The sequence below is a fragment of the Nyctereutes procyonoides genome, unplaced genomic scaffold (genome assembly GCF_905146905.1).
Source record: "Nyctereutes procyonoides isolate TBG_1078 unplaced genomic scaffold, NYPRO_anot_genome, whole genome shotgun sequence".
Classification (NCBI taxonomy): domain Eukaryota; kingdom Metazoa; phylum Chordata; class Mammalia; order Carnivora; family Canidae; genus Nyctereutes; species Nyctereutes procyonoides.
Genome location: NW_026575049.1, coordinates 24,682,152 through 24,695,934, shown reverse-complemented (window position 1 = coordinate 24,695,934; position 13,783 = coordinate 24,682,152). Strand labels below are relative to the sequence as shown.

The 13,783-nt window shown below is 44.2% G+C and overlaps 2 protein-coding genes across 2 annotated transcripts in view; one reads left to right on the top strand and one right to left on the bottom strand.

Annotated features, from left to right (window-relative positions):
• On the bottom strand, positions 1–9,316 carry PHF5A (PHD finger protein 5A). Its single transcript, XM_055327872.1, has 4 exons — positions 9,129–9,316; positions 8,691–8,714; positions 7,996–8,162; positions 1–661 (listed from the first exon to the last, which is right to left on the bottom strand). The coding sequence occupies exons 1-4, from the start codon at positions 9,178–9,180 to the stop codon at positions 572–574; spliced, it is 333 nt and encodes a 110-aa protein (XP_055183847.1). The 5' UTR covers positions 9,181–9,316; the 3' UTR covers positions 1–571.
• Positions 9,317–9,602: 286 nt separating this feature from the next.
• The window catches only part of ACO2 (aconitase 2), a 52,941-nt gene continuing 48,760 nt past the window's right edge, over positions 9,603–13,783 (top strand). The window contains exon 1 of the mRNA XM_055327869.1: positions 9,603–9,735. Within this exon, the coding sequence (XP_055183844.1) occupies positions 9,700–9,735 (36 nt within the window). The 5' untranslated portion in view covers positions 9,603–9,699. The remainder of the gene's footprint in view (positions 9,736–13,783) is intronic.

The following is a 13,783-nucleotide window of genomic DNA, read 5'->3' as shown; positions in this document are numbered from 1 at the left end:
TACCAGAAAAGAAACACCTGCTTTATTAATAAAACAGCAACAGAAAGGGTTTCCAAGTTCTTAGAAGAAAAATAACATGAACAGGCACCACCTGCTAAGTGTTACAAGATTCAATGCCCACATTGATTGTTCCGAGAGCTCTCCACCACACTGCAGATGTCTCATCAAGGATAGCTGCCATCAGAGCTGCTGCCAAGAACAGGTTTCTCACTGCAGTAGCTTCACAGTCAATTCCTCAAACAGCAGACTGAGATGGTATTATTCCTGTTTCAGAAGCTCTCAATGTAGAGAGAACATGGCAATTTGGAAAACAAAGCTTGTTTTTTGAATTCAAGAAAAATCATGACCCAATCTATCAATTTTTCACTGCTATGGTCTGCCAGAGTGCTCTGTGAAGATTCTTTTTCTGTTCCTACCACGTGTCTGGGTAAGAGGAGAGGAAAGGTGGAGAGGGGCCAGCGTACTAACAGGCACTCAGGTGGTGCTCTGCACTACTCCTTCTGTGCTGGCGGTGGTAGGCATCTTTTCTGGCAGCGGCAGCAGCAGCTTGGTGGAAGAAGCCAGCCACCAATCACCTCTTCTTGAAGCCATATTTTTTGCGTTCGTAGAAGAGATCTGTCTTAGAGCTCCCCAAATTGACAATCTTTGGGCAACCATCTCTCTGGAAAACAGGATAGAGAAATTGTTAGAAGTCTAACTCTGAACTGAAAGGAATTTAAGATAAAAATAACTTTTGGATCAATGGGGTTAGCCATTTATTTGCCTTATCCGTCCAGTTATCCTATTCAATCATCAAGAATCTATTATCTAGGGCAGCCCTGGTGGCTCAGCGGTTTAGCGCCGTCTTCAGCATGGGGTATGATCCTAGAGATCCAGGATTGGGTCCCCCGTCGGGCTCCCTGCATGGAGCCTGCTTCTCTCTCTCTGCCTGTGTCTCTGCCTCTCTCTCTTTCTCTGTCATGAATAAATAAATAAAATCTTAAAAAAAAAAAAAAAAGAATCTATTATCTAGAATGTGCCAGGGCCTATTCTACTCTCTAGCCAGGGTAGCCTGCACTTAGAATGTTGGGTTTCTCACCCACTTTTGTTGCTAATATGATACAGCTGAGGTAGAATTTAACTCTTAAGATATCCAAAGCGTTTTCCTCAAGGGAGAGATAAACTGTTATGATCATCTGTACATCAAGCACTCTAGCTTCCCTCCACTATCTCAACAAAGGGAAGAATAATACCACCAAGGCAAAATACAAAAAACAAAAACAACTAAAGGCTTTAGGAAATAGTACTTTACATGTTAAATACCAATATGAGAAAACCGGGCTTCATGTGTCCTTACTAACTCACTTAATTTGACACATGGTCTTGGGGGAAGACCACTCCTGTGATAGAGATGGCTGCTGAAGGTCTATACTCTGATTTGTCATGAAATGTTCCCCTGGCCATTTTGTGAGCTTGAGTGGTTTTAGTGAAGCCCCTGGGGAAGCTGTGTTCTGCAGAAATGATGACTTTATCAGTTCATCTGGGATGATGGGAGGAAAATTGGGGAAGATGCTACTACAGAAAACTTTCGCAGGTCTGATTTTATTAAACACTTATCAATCAAAGGAGGTTGTTCCCTGGGACACTGGGCTTTAGAACGAATTAATTGATCAAATCCTTATTTCTAATTTAGCTGATTTCTCTTTTGGGGATCAATATCAACACTGTACAAAAAAACCTCTAAAAACCCACAAAGCCAACACTAACATCTTATTTTCTGGAAAATATATAGCATATCACTTTGAGAAGGGCCAACTGAGGGAGTCAAGGAGTCCCAACAACTCCCTATGGGAACTCAAGCCATGTACTCCGTATTGAAAATCCTGGTACAAATGAGGAACACCAGCCTCTCACCTGGAAGATGGCCTGATACTAAACACCACAATGCTCTAAGCTCTTTATCTTTAGAGATGCTATGAAATATTGTGCTATAATGATAGCCTGTTTAGGCTTATTATGCCTGACTTGCATGACTATGGGTATATCACTTCTCTTTGGACTCATACTCCCTAACTGTAAAATAAGTGGACCAGATGAGGTCCATGTTTACAAACTGTAGAGCCTGGGTTCATCTTACGTGCCAAGTGATACAAGGGCCCATCCTCCAAACTGCACTGTTCTGTTCTGACTTTTGATGTTATTAATCTCCTTCCATCTTTTTTTGTCACATATATCATTACTATAATGGTAGAACCTATCTACAGAACTACAAATCAATAAATATTTAAATAATTTCCCTACTTATGAAAACACAAGAACCAATAAATAATATATTTAGAACAGTGCCTGACATATAATCAGACTTTTATTTTTATTTATTTATTTTTTTAAAAGATTTTATTTATTCATGAGAGATGAAGAGAGAGAGAGGCAGAGACACAGGCAGAGAGAGAAGCAGGCTCCACACAGGGTGCCGGATGTGGGACTTGATCCTGGGTCTCCAGGATCACGCCTTGGGCCGAAGGCAGACATTCAACCACTGAGCCACCTGGCATCCCTTTATTTTTTTTTTTTTTAAAGATTTTATTTATTTATTCATGAGGGGCAGAGAGAGAGGCAGAGACACAGGCAGAATGAGAAGTAGGCACCCCACGAGGAGCCGGATATGGGACTAGATCCTGGGATCACACCCTGAGCCAAAGGCAGGCGCTCAACTGCTGAGTCACCCAGGTGTCTCTATAATCAGCCTTTTTTTTTTTTTTAAATATTTTATTTATTAGTGTGAGAGAGAGAGAGAGGCAGAGACACAGGCAGAGGGAGAAGCAGGCTCCACGCAGGGAGCCCGACGTGGGACTCGATCCCGGGTCTCCAGGATCACACCCTGGGCTGAAGGCGGCACCAAACCACTGAGCCACTTGGGCTGCCCTATGATTAGCCTTTAATAAGTTCTCTCTCTCTCTCTCTCACACTCACACACACACACACACACACACACACACACGACTTGTGTGTAAGATACTTTAAGATTTTTTAAACATTTTTATTTATTTATGATAGTCACACACACAGAGAGAGAGAGAGGCAGAGACATAGGCAGAGGGAGAAGCAGGCTCCATGCACCGGGAGCCCGACGTGGGACTCGATCCCGGGTCTCCAGGATCACACCCTGGGCTGAAGGCGGCACCAAACCACTGAGCCACTTGGGCTGCCCTATGATTAGCCTTTAATAAGTTCTCTCTCTCTCTCTCTCACACTCACACACACACACACGACTTGTGTGTAAGATACTTTAAGATTTTTTAAACATTTTTATTTATTTATGATAGTCACACACACAGAGAGAGAGAGAGGCAGAGACATAGGCAGAGGGAGAAGCAGGCTCCATGCACCGGGAGCCCGACGTGGGACTCGATCCCGGGTCTCCAGGATCACACCCTGGGCTGAAGGCGGCACCAAACCGCTGAGCCACTTGGGCTGCCCTATGATTAGCCTTTAATAAGTTCTCTCTCTCTCTCTCACACTCACACACACACACACACACACACACACACACACACACACACGACTTCTGTGTAAGATACTTTAAGATTTTTTAAACATTTTTATTTATTTATGATAGTCACACACACACAGAGAGAGAGGTAGAGACATAGGCAGAGGGAGAAGCAGGCTCCATGCACCGGGAGCCCGACGTGGGATTCGATCCCGGGTCTCCAGGATAGCGCCCTGGGCCAAAGGCAGGCGCCACCCAGGGATCCCAATTTTTTTTTTATTTTTAAGTAATCTCTACACTCAACGTGGAACTCCAACTTACAATTGAACCCTGAGATTAAGAGTTGCATGCCCTACAAACTAAGCCAGCCAGGTACCCCTGCATAAAATATCCCCCCCTTTTGGTAAGATACTTTTTGAAGATAGGACTCCACATCTTCTTACAAAACATCTCCTTACAAAAACAGTTGGAAAACCAATGTATTAGATTATGAAAGGTGACGCCTGGGGGGCTCAGCAGTTAAGTGCCTGCCTTCAGCCCAGGACATGATCTTGGAGTCCTAGGATTGAGTCCCACGTTGGGCTCCCTGCATGAAGCCTACTTCTCTCTCTGCCTGTGTCTCTGCCTCTCTCTCTGTGTCTCTCATGAATAAAAAAGATTACAAAATCTTTGGTTTTTAAGCTATTTTCTCTCACAGACTCACAATTTCCTGTTTTCCTGCCTAAATACTCCTGCTTTTTATTTTCTACATATCTCCCAAGGGTTTACTTCTTCTCAAATTCTATCAATGCTGTAGGAGGTGAGGATGTGCTCTTGGCTTTTGTTGAACATGCCTGTGAATGGACAGCATGGAAACGAAGATGGAAGGACTGTTAAAAAAAAACCTTGGAGGATGCGGCACCTTGCTGGCTCAGTCAGTAGAGCACTGATTCTAACTCTTGATCTCAACTCTTGATCTCAGGATAGTTGAGTTTGAGCTCCACACTGGGTAAAAAGATTTCTTAAAAACAAAAAATCTGGGACACCTGGGTGGCTCAATGGCTGAGCGTCTGCCTTTGGCTCAGGGCATGATCCTGGAGTTCTGGAATCAAGTCCCACATTGGGCTCCCTTCATGGAGCCTGCTTCTCCCTCTGCCATATAGTATTATATGTCCATTGGAAGACCTTCAAGCTCTCAATAAATGTATCCGTGAAATAACAGGGATTGGGGCACCTGGGTGGCCCTGTGGTTGGGCATCTGCCTTTGGCTTAGGTTGTGATCCTGGGGTCCTGGGACCGAGTCCTGTGTTGGGATCCCCAGAGGGAGCCTGCTTCTCCCTCTACGTCTCTGCCTCTCTGTATCTCTCATGAATAAACAAATATCTTATAAAAATACATTAACTTTGAAAAGTACCAAATATCCTTTTTACAAACAGCTCTGCTCTTCACTTAAACAGGGGGAAGAGCAATAGTGAGGTCATTTGGAGAAGTACTTTAAGTTTGACCATTTTCAAAGGTGATGAAACCATCTTCAACATTACCATGGTTTATGTTTATCCTCACCCAACAAAATCTGTATTCCTTAGTATTGAATTTCCCTTATTAGAAAGAAAATATAATTTGAATTTTAACTTTTCTCTTTAGGGGGACAATAATGAAACAAAGGACATGAGATACGGGGAATCAGACAACCTGTGTTCTAGTCCCGGATCTGCCACTGATTAGCCATGTGACCTTGGCCCAAGCTGCTTAACATCTAGAAGACTTAGTTTTCTCATTTGTATCACAAAGAACTTTTGGAAAAGAATATTCAGCACAGGAACACTTGGATGGCTTGGTGGTTGAGCTCTGCTTTTGGTTCGGAGTGTGATCCTGGAGTTCAGGGATCGCGTCCCACATTGGGCTCCCTGCATGGAGCCGGCTTCTCCTTCTGCTTGTGTCTTTGCCTCTCTGTGTCTCTCATGAATAAATAAAATCTTAAAAAACGTTCAGCACAGTTTGGGGCACACAGCAAGAGACTATAAATGTTAGTGGCTATTCTCCTTATCTTCTGGTCTGAAGTAAAGAAACTGAGGGTTAAGGGGACATCAGATCAGTATGAGGCTGCCCTATAAGAAACTATAGTCTTATGGCAGCAGCGCCCACAGATAGGACTCCTGAGTATTTTTGAAGCTGAAAAACTAAGTGAGAACACCTGTTTAGTTCACGGGTCTAATCTTCTTATATATTATGAAAACGGCAGGAAGAGGAGTACAATAACTGGGCTTGCTTTGGTTGCAGGAAGATTTCTGCCTAGGAAAAAAGTCTTAGGGACTTAATCTACAAGATCTGGAAGGCTGAGAGGCTGGATCGTGTCACTGGACTGCTCTGTGTTCCTTGGAAACTATTGCTGAGTATATGTAAGCTAGATGCCATCTCAAGTATCCTCAGAACATTCCTGTACAGTATGAAGTAGGCGGAGTGACGTCTAGAATAATTCTCAGGAAAAGAACAAAGCACTAAGGTCCAAAGTATCAGTTGATGCACCACACGCAAATAAGTCAGACAGTAATTAACATTCATTACGCACTCTGGTTACAAGCTTACTTCAGACAAAAACTCTAGCTACAACCATGAAAAAGTTCAAGAAAATGTTGTCCTCATGGGCTCTGTAGGTAGTTTAAGACCTGTTCATACTTTCTTGTCACTGTTGTCACCTTCCCATGGCTTCACTCCTTAAAGATTATAAGTGGGCAGCCCCAGTGGCACAGCCCCAGTGGCGCAGCAGTTTAGCGCCGCCTGCAGCCCGGGGTGTGATCCTGGAGACCCGGGATCGAGTCCCACATAGGGCTTCCTGCATGGAGCCTGCTTCTCCCTCTGCCTGTGTCTCTGCCTTTCTCTCTGAATGAATGAATAAATAAATAAATAAATCATAAAAAAAAGATTATAAGTACTTACCAAACACTTCCTATATACCAGATAGTTTCTATGGGGCACTCCTATGGATGGCTTACAGGGGAAGCACCAAAAATGTGGACAATGCTCATAATACATACCAGGCACTATACCAAGAACTCAGGGAAAAGAGATAAATAACCAAACCAAGGTCCTTTCTCTAAAGGAGTGCAACCTAGCCAGTGAATCAGCTAGATAAGGCTATGCTTTGACAGGCAAAGGTAAATGCAAATCAGAGTTCAGGACAGGATGATTGGTATGTCATCTATGACCTTTCCCATCTTCCTAAAAAATCAGAAGACATAGTAGTATAAGAAAACAGTCTCATCTGGCCAGATACGGTCCACTTACTGGGTAGACAGGATCCAAATATTTAGACTGCTGAGGGGGCTAGGTGTTTTTACTCAACATGCGCAAAGTGTAATAATGGAGACACCACTAGCTTTAGTCAGACAACTATGCTTGCCACTTATTAGCTGAGTGATAGACTATAAAATGAGGATAACGATTATCCCTACTTAATTAGGTTACTGTGAAGAATAAAGAATGACATCTATAAACTACTTACTCTTTGCACATGGGAACATTGAGAATCATGTCTTGAGCCTGACTCGGGACTAGATCCCAGGACCCTGAGATCATGACCTGAGCTGAAACCAAGAGTCAGTTGCTCAACCTACTGAATCACCCAGGCACTCCTCATGGATCTTTTCCCTTACCCTAAATTAAGTAACCAGGTACCTACTACTAGCTTAGTGGTACTATTATGACACTTCTTTTTACTGTCATAAGGAGAAGAAAACAAGTGGATTCAAATTCCCCACCCTTCTAAGAAGGCTTATGCTTCCAACCTAAACAGTAACAGTAAAACTTGCCTTTAGTATAGATCTATAACCCCTCTATCCTGGCATTTGACTGAAGGAATTTTTTTTAAAAGATTTTATTTATTTATTCGTGAGAGATGCAGAGACACAGGCAGAGGGAGAAGCAGGCTCCCCATGGGGAACCTGATGCGGGACTCGATCCTAGGACCCTAGGATCATGACCTGAGCCAAAGGCAGATGCTCAACCAATGAACCACTCAGGTGCCCCCCTCGACTGAAGAAACTGAGCAACAGCCACTGCCACCACATATTGTCAAGGAACAAAGATGACACGAGACAGAATCACAATTCTGCACTATCAGACCAAAGGCATCCTTTAGCCAGTTAAAGCGGAAATCAACTTAGTTGTCCCAAATTCAGCTGTCACCACATCCACTCCAGCAATCTTTAATGGTAGTAAAGAAAATGACCGAGTAGCTTACATACTATGCACTGTGCCAGGACTCACAAAGTGCAGGATGTTGTTTCTGAATATGAATAATCAGAGACATCAAAGGAATAGAGAGCACTCACCAAACTGCTGACGTTGATAAAGATTTGCTTCTTTTGCATTTTAGCCCTTGATGCAAAATAACTGCCTTTTATGGACTACACCCAGCTCAGCTTACAGAACTTGAGGAAATTATAACCTGGGTGACTACCTGAACACAGTAATCTCCGCAGCCAATAGGAGTTTGCCGTGGTTGACAAAGAGTTACTAAATAAGAGCAGCAAAGATACACTCACATCCTTCTCCTGGATGGTGCACTCCTTACAATAATAGGCATCAGAGACTCCAGGGCCTCCGCAGATCACACAGCGCCCCTGGTAAGAGCCATAATTACACTCATCACATATGCGCACCAGAGTGCAGGGACGCACGTACGAATCACAGATCACACATTTGCCATCACCTGTGAAGAACAGAGAATGGAATTATGCTCATCCGCAAGTACTTCAAGTCGACAGGCGTGCCCTTCTCCTGCTATGGGGAAATACACTGGTCTCCGCCCGACAGTGACTTTAGGACCCTTTTTTTTTGGTATTACAAAACTCAGCCTACCCAGTGTCCACCCCAATCCCCTCAAGACTGAAGTTAACCAACTAATCTACTGAAAGCTTAGAACATTGCCTCACAGACAAGAAGTCTCTATCATTACCGGAAAGGACTGGGTATGTGTGTTTTGGAGGATGCGGTCAAGCTCTCTCCTGTCCAAACCTAGAGATTTTCTCGAAACCTAAACATAATGTTTAATGCGTGCAAGTGAGGAGCGAGGAGGTGGAGAGGGCCTATGGGTGCGGCCTAGTACTCAGTTCACATACTTCCAGGCACATCTACTCAAAGCCCTCTTTGTGGCACTGCTGGAAATGCCCGTTTGCCGGCTCTACACAAGTCGTGAGGGGGAAGGAGTGGGGTGTTTGGGAGGGCGTGTTCCACTCACATTTTTCACACAGTCTTCCGATGGCTGCAAGATCAAAAATGGTAAAGAGTATATTAGCATTGGTTTTGACGAAAAAAGGGAAAGATCCTCGAGTTTGGGGTGGCGACACAGCAGGGACTGCAGTGAGCCCTAAGGGCTCTTATTCATCTTACCCGCATAAACTTCCATCCGAGGCAAACCCACGCCCGTATGAGGCCGCCCCCAGGGCCCGGGCTGTCTCAGTTTCTTCGGACCTGACTTCGGCCGCCCGCCTCTGGCTCCCAGGCCCCCGCCCTCTTTGCACACAGCCCACAAACCCGCGCGCAGCCATGCTACCAACCGTGAGGCGGGAAACCTGGCGCTTCAGAGACAAAACCCTAAGGATGAGATGGGAACCTCTGACCCCCCAGCTCCTAATACAATCCCCACTCAGACAGCCGGGGCAGGACGCTGCCTCACCAACACCAGCCTGCTTGCGGCAAAAAATCAAATCCGGGTGATGTTTAGCCATAGTGCCAACGCAGACCGGTCACCGGAAGCTTAAGGAACTTCCGCCCGACCTTTAACCTCCATTTTCCAGCCTGCCGGTCGCCGTGATTGGTCCCCCAAGCTTCTCAAGCCCCGCTCGCTCTCGCTCGTTCTCGCGTGATCAAACCTTAAGTTAAAAAGTAGGAGTTTCCGTCTTAGCTTAAGGAGCTAGGTCCTGGCAGGTGCATGAAAGTCATGGAAAAATAAATGCCTTTCCGAGATTTGGATGGAAGACACAACTGAAACTTGCCTTTTAATAACACATCTTTGTGTCCGGTATTTATTTCCACAAGTGTTCTTACGGAGCTCTTTTCCTTTCAGGCCTTCGTTTCTAGCGCGGGACGGTTTCTAGCCCACTACGGTTGCCCGGCTCCCGCGCCTCTGCGGAGGCCCCGCCTTCGCCGTTACGTGTTTCCCGTCAGGCCACGCCCCTGCCCCAAAGCTATAAATACGCAGTGTCGTACGTCATTTTCACGCGACTTCATCTTTGTCAGTGCACAAAATGGCGCCTTACAGCCTACTGGTGACCCGGCTGCAGGTGAGTGAGCTCAGGGCCCTCTTGGTTCACGAGGGCGGGGTACCTCCTACGGTGCCTGCGGCTGTGGGCGAGGCGATGCGAGGCGGGCCCGACCTCCCGCCGACTTTTCATATACCTGTCGCGGCCGCGGGCCCAGCGCCGGTGCCCGCTCCTCCCGCGCCCGAGGTCAAGGCGTCCCCGGCTCAGCTCTCCTAGCCCTGTCCCCGCCCCGTGGAAGCGTAGGTCCAAGCAGCGGCGGTCAGGTGAAGAGTGGAGGGGCACCCCTTTCTGAGGACTGCACTCCCCTCTCTTGTAGTGTCTTTCCGTTCCTCAAGGTGAGGACAAGGTGACTGGGGGGCGCGGTCGTAGTCGAGGCCGCTAGGCCCAGAATCTGAAGGCCTCACTTCTCTCTCGGCAGCGGAGACTTGCTAGCCAGGTGCATCTACGATTGCTAGGCCTGGAGACTGTAGAAGAGATTAGTACTGCGTTCCATTTTAAGAGGATCCTGCGGAACATATAGCCAAGAATGCCAGGGGACTTTCCTGGCCCAGACGTAGTAAATAGTAATGGTGACAGTAATCATCTTTGCAAGATTGCAAAACTGTTTAAATTCCTCGTCATGTCATTTGATTCATATTATCATCTGGTCAGATGATGATTTTCATTCGATAAGTGAGGAAACTGCTAGAAAGTACGTGAAAGTTTGTGCTCTCCTGAGTGTCACCGAAGTGCTGTGGCCTGAACATCTGCCCCGCTTACCCTTTTTTTTTTTTCTTATGTCAGCCTGTCTTCTGTCATCCAGAATGTGATCCTTGAGCTAACCTTTGTACTTGTGAAAGTACCAGTATGGAGTATTTTGAGCTCAGTTAGTTGCTTTTCAGTTACTACATGGGAGGATAAAGAGACTCAACAGTTTGACCTTGACTCTTCTGTTATGGACCATCTAGAAAATCGACTGTGCTTGCCAGATGGTTTTCTTCACTCCTAACTTGACAACACTAGGAAGGTGTTACATGCAAGGTTTCAATGTCAAGCATGTATTTTGTTAATAAAAATAAAGCAAACCAATTCTCTGACAACCTTTTACATTTAACTTTGTGAATCTGCTTTGAATCAAGTGGCACAGCTTTGATAATAAAATTCAAGAAGTTATGTGCTATCCTTTCAGGAAACGTGTTACTAAGGGGTTTTTCGTTTTGTTTTTAAAATCACATTGCCTTAATTTAGACCATATGGTTTAAAATGATATGATCACTTATCTTAAATACTTCTGATCTCACAATTCTGGGCAAAGACAGGAGTTTGCCCTAATTATCTCTTCAGATCTTTTGATACTGTAGGTTAATAATATAGAAATACAGGTAATTGTTTTTTCTTGATCCTGCTGTCCCCACGATGTAGTGAAGTCAGGCAGTATTATGTGATGTTTAAATGATTACAGATTCAATAATCTTGGAAGAGAGGACTGATATCATAGTATTTTTTAACTGAGAAAGGATCTTGGAAAACATGAGTGTTAGACCAGCATAGAAAGAGATCTGGGCCATAGTTCATACACTATTCTGACTCTGTGACCTTGAGCAAATTACTTTTGAATTTTAGTTTTATCATCTGTCAGTTTGGGATGATCTTCATTGACAAATGCTTATTGAGTACTTGGTAATAGGCTTCCATTCAGATTGTTATGAAGTGATGAGAAAAGGAATATTTGTTTATGGTCATTGTATATATGGTCCGACCTTCTCTTTTACAGATGGATAATCCAAGACCTTGAGAGCCTGGGTGACTTCAATAACAGTCAGGATTAAAATCCAGGTGTCCTTGTTCATTCAGCTAAGATGAACAACAGCAGTATACCACACTGCCTCCCTGTCTTAAGCCAGGCTGTCTTAAGTAATGGTCAGCTAACACTGTGCTCTGAGAACCTTGTAAATTTACTTACCTCTTTTGTGTTTGGCTACATTTGAGAAGTGATGGTTCTTCTGGTACTACCAGAACCCTGGCCTTGTGTTCAATTTATTCCTACCTCATTCACTGCATATTTATTGAGTACCCACTACTTGCTTTGAATACAATGATAAGGAAAGCAGACATTTCCCATTCTCATGGAGCTTCTACTATATCCTAATATATTTTACTGCAGAGGGCCTCTGAGGTCTTTCTCAATCAAAATATTTTTCTTCTGCCCTTGGCTGGACCAAAGGTGAAGGTAAATAATACAGTGATGGCGATTACCACTACCACTAAGAGTAGCTAACATTTACCTTATTGTGTGCCAGTAATCTCACATGATCCTGTGAGATCAGACCTATCGGCTCTGTCTTCAAGACGAAGGATTAGAGAAGAAATACAGTATGATGGTTAAGAACATGGATTCTGGCATCACACTGTCTAGACTTGAAAGCTGACTCTAATACTCACTTTTGGGCAGGGTACTTGACCCCTCTGCCTGTTTCCTCACCTGTAAGATACAGATAAGGATAGTACATTTGGCTTATCTAATTACCATATTATAGGTGCAAACTATTTAGAACCCTGCCTGTACCTAGTTAGTGCTGTATAATTAAGTAAATTGAAATAAACTTGCCTAGGGCCTTATCAATTGTTAGCAGGTATAATTTGAATTTGTACCTTTTTGATTCCAGAGTCTGAGGTCCTAGCACCTGCATTATACTGCTTCCCTTTGACATCAAGACTCAGTCTATCAGCCAGGGTACCATTAATGTTTCATAACCTGAGAACAGATTTCCTTGAGTTGGAAGTGTTCCATTATTTAACCGTGCCTGTCACCAGCTGGTAACATTAGAAATAATGAAGAAAATGCGGGGAACATTTTGAAAATCCTCATTTACTCTCTGGTGTTTATTTTTTATTTGTGTGCTCATGACTCTGGGTGGTAGATATAAGGGGTTGGCCATTTACAAATATGTTTCTTAGGTCTTTGGTTTTGCCTTGACATACTGGGTTGCTGAGTTCTCATCATGTGGCCTTGGGGAAGTCCTGTAACCTCACATGTAAATCTGAGATGGTATTTAACTACCAAAGGAGTCTGACAAATTTGGCAGAAGTTCTCTATAAAGTGCCATGTTAAAAAAAACTCCCAACAACCTTGAGAATTATGAAACAGGTCATTCTGGTTACATGTCACTGTAGCAGCATCTCAGGTATCCTATAGGGAGCTATTGACTTGAATAAATGAATGAATGATTGAACGGACGAGTAAATAAACTTCCAATCTAAAATTTGGGCAGAGGGAGTAGAGTCCCCATCTTGAGAACTAGGGGAGCACATTGTTGACTTTTCAACTTGCTGTTAACAAAATGTTCATTGAATGCTTTACATTGAATGTTCTACACCCTGCTAGTGCAATAGTGAACAAGAATAGTGGATCTTATATTGTAGTTCTTGGCAAACAGAAAATAAGCAAGTAGACAAAATCATAGCTACTAAGTACTACAAGGAAGGTAAAATAGGATCGTGTGGTAGAGAGGATAAGTGTGGAGCTGTGACATGGCTTTAACTGTAGTGGTTGGGGAATGCCCTTCAGAAGAGGTGACATTTGAGCTGATACTTAAGTGATAAGGCAGCCCTTAGATATATATATATGTTTTTAAAGATTTTATTTATTTAAGAGCACGAGTATGAGGGAGAGGAGGGTCAGGTCAGACAGAAAGGGAGAAGCACACTCCCTGCTGAGGAGGGAGCCCAACACTGGGCTTGATCCCAGAACTGCTAGATTATGACCTAAGTCAAAGGCAGATGCTTAACTGACTGAGCCACCCGGGCGCCCCGGCCCTTCATTCAGTGTTTTGGGAAGAAAGACATTAAGTAGGAGCAGCATGTACACCTGATACAGGTATGAGCTTAGTGTGTTGAAGGTAAGAAATAAGGCCAGTGTTGGGGCACCTGGCTAGCTCAGTTGGTGGAGCATGTGACTCTTGATCTTGGGGTTGTAGGTTCAAGCCCCATGTTAGGTGTAGAGATCACTTAAAAATAAAATCTAATGCCAGTGTGGCAGAGTGGTTGAAAGGAGAGGAAGGTCTGAGCAAGAGGTAGGAGCCAAGGTCAT

Coding starts and splice junctions, on each gene's coding strand:
- PHF5A (XM_055327872.1), bottom strand. CDS start 9,180: ATGGCTAAACATCACCCGGATTTGATTTTTTGCCGCAAGCAGGCTGGT. Junction 8,715..9,128: donor CCGCAAGCAGGCTGGTGTTG/GTGAGGCAGCGT, acceptor TTGATCTTGCAG/CCATCGGAAGACTGTGTGAA. Junction 662..7,995: donor GCACCATCCAGGAGAAGGAT/GTGAGTGTATCT, acceptor CCTGTTTTCCAG/AGAGATGGTTGCCCAAAGAT.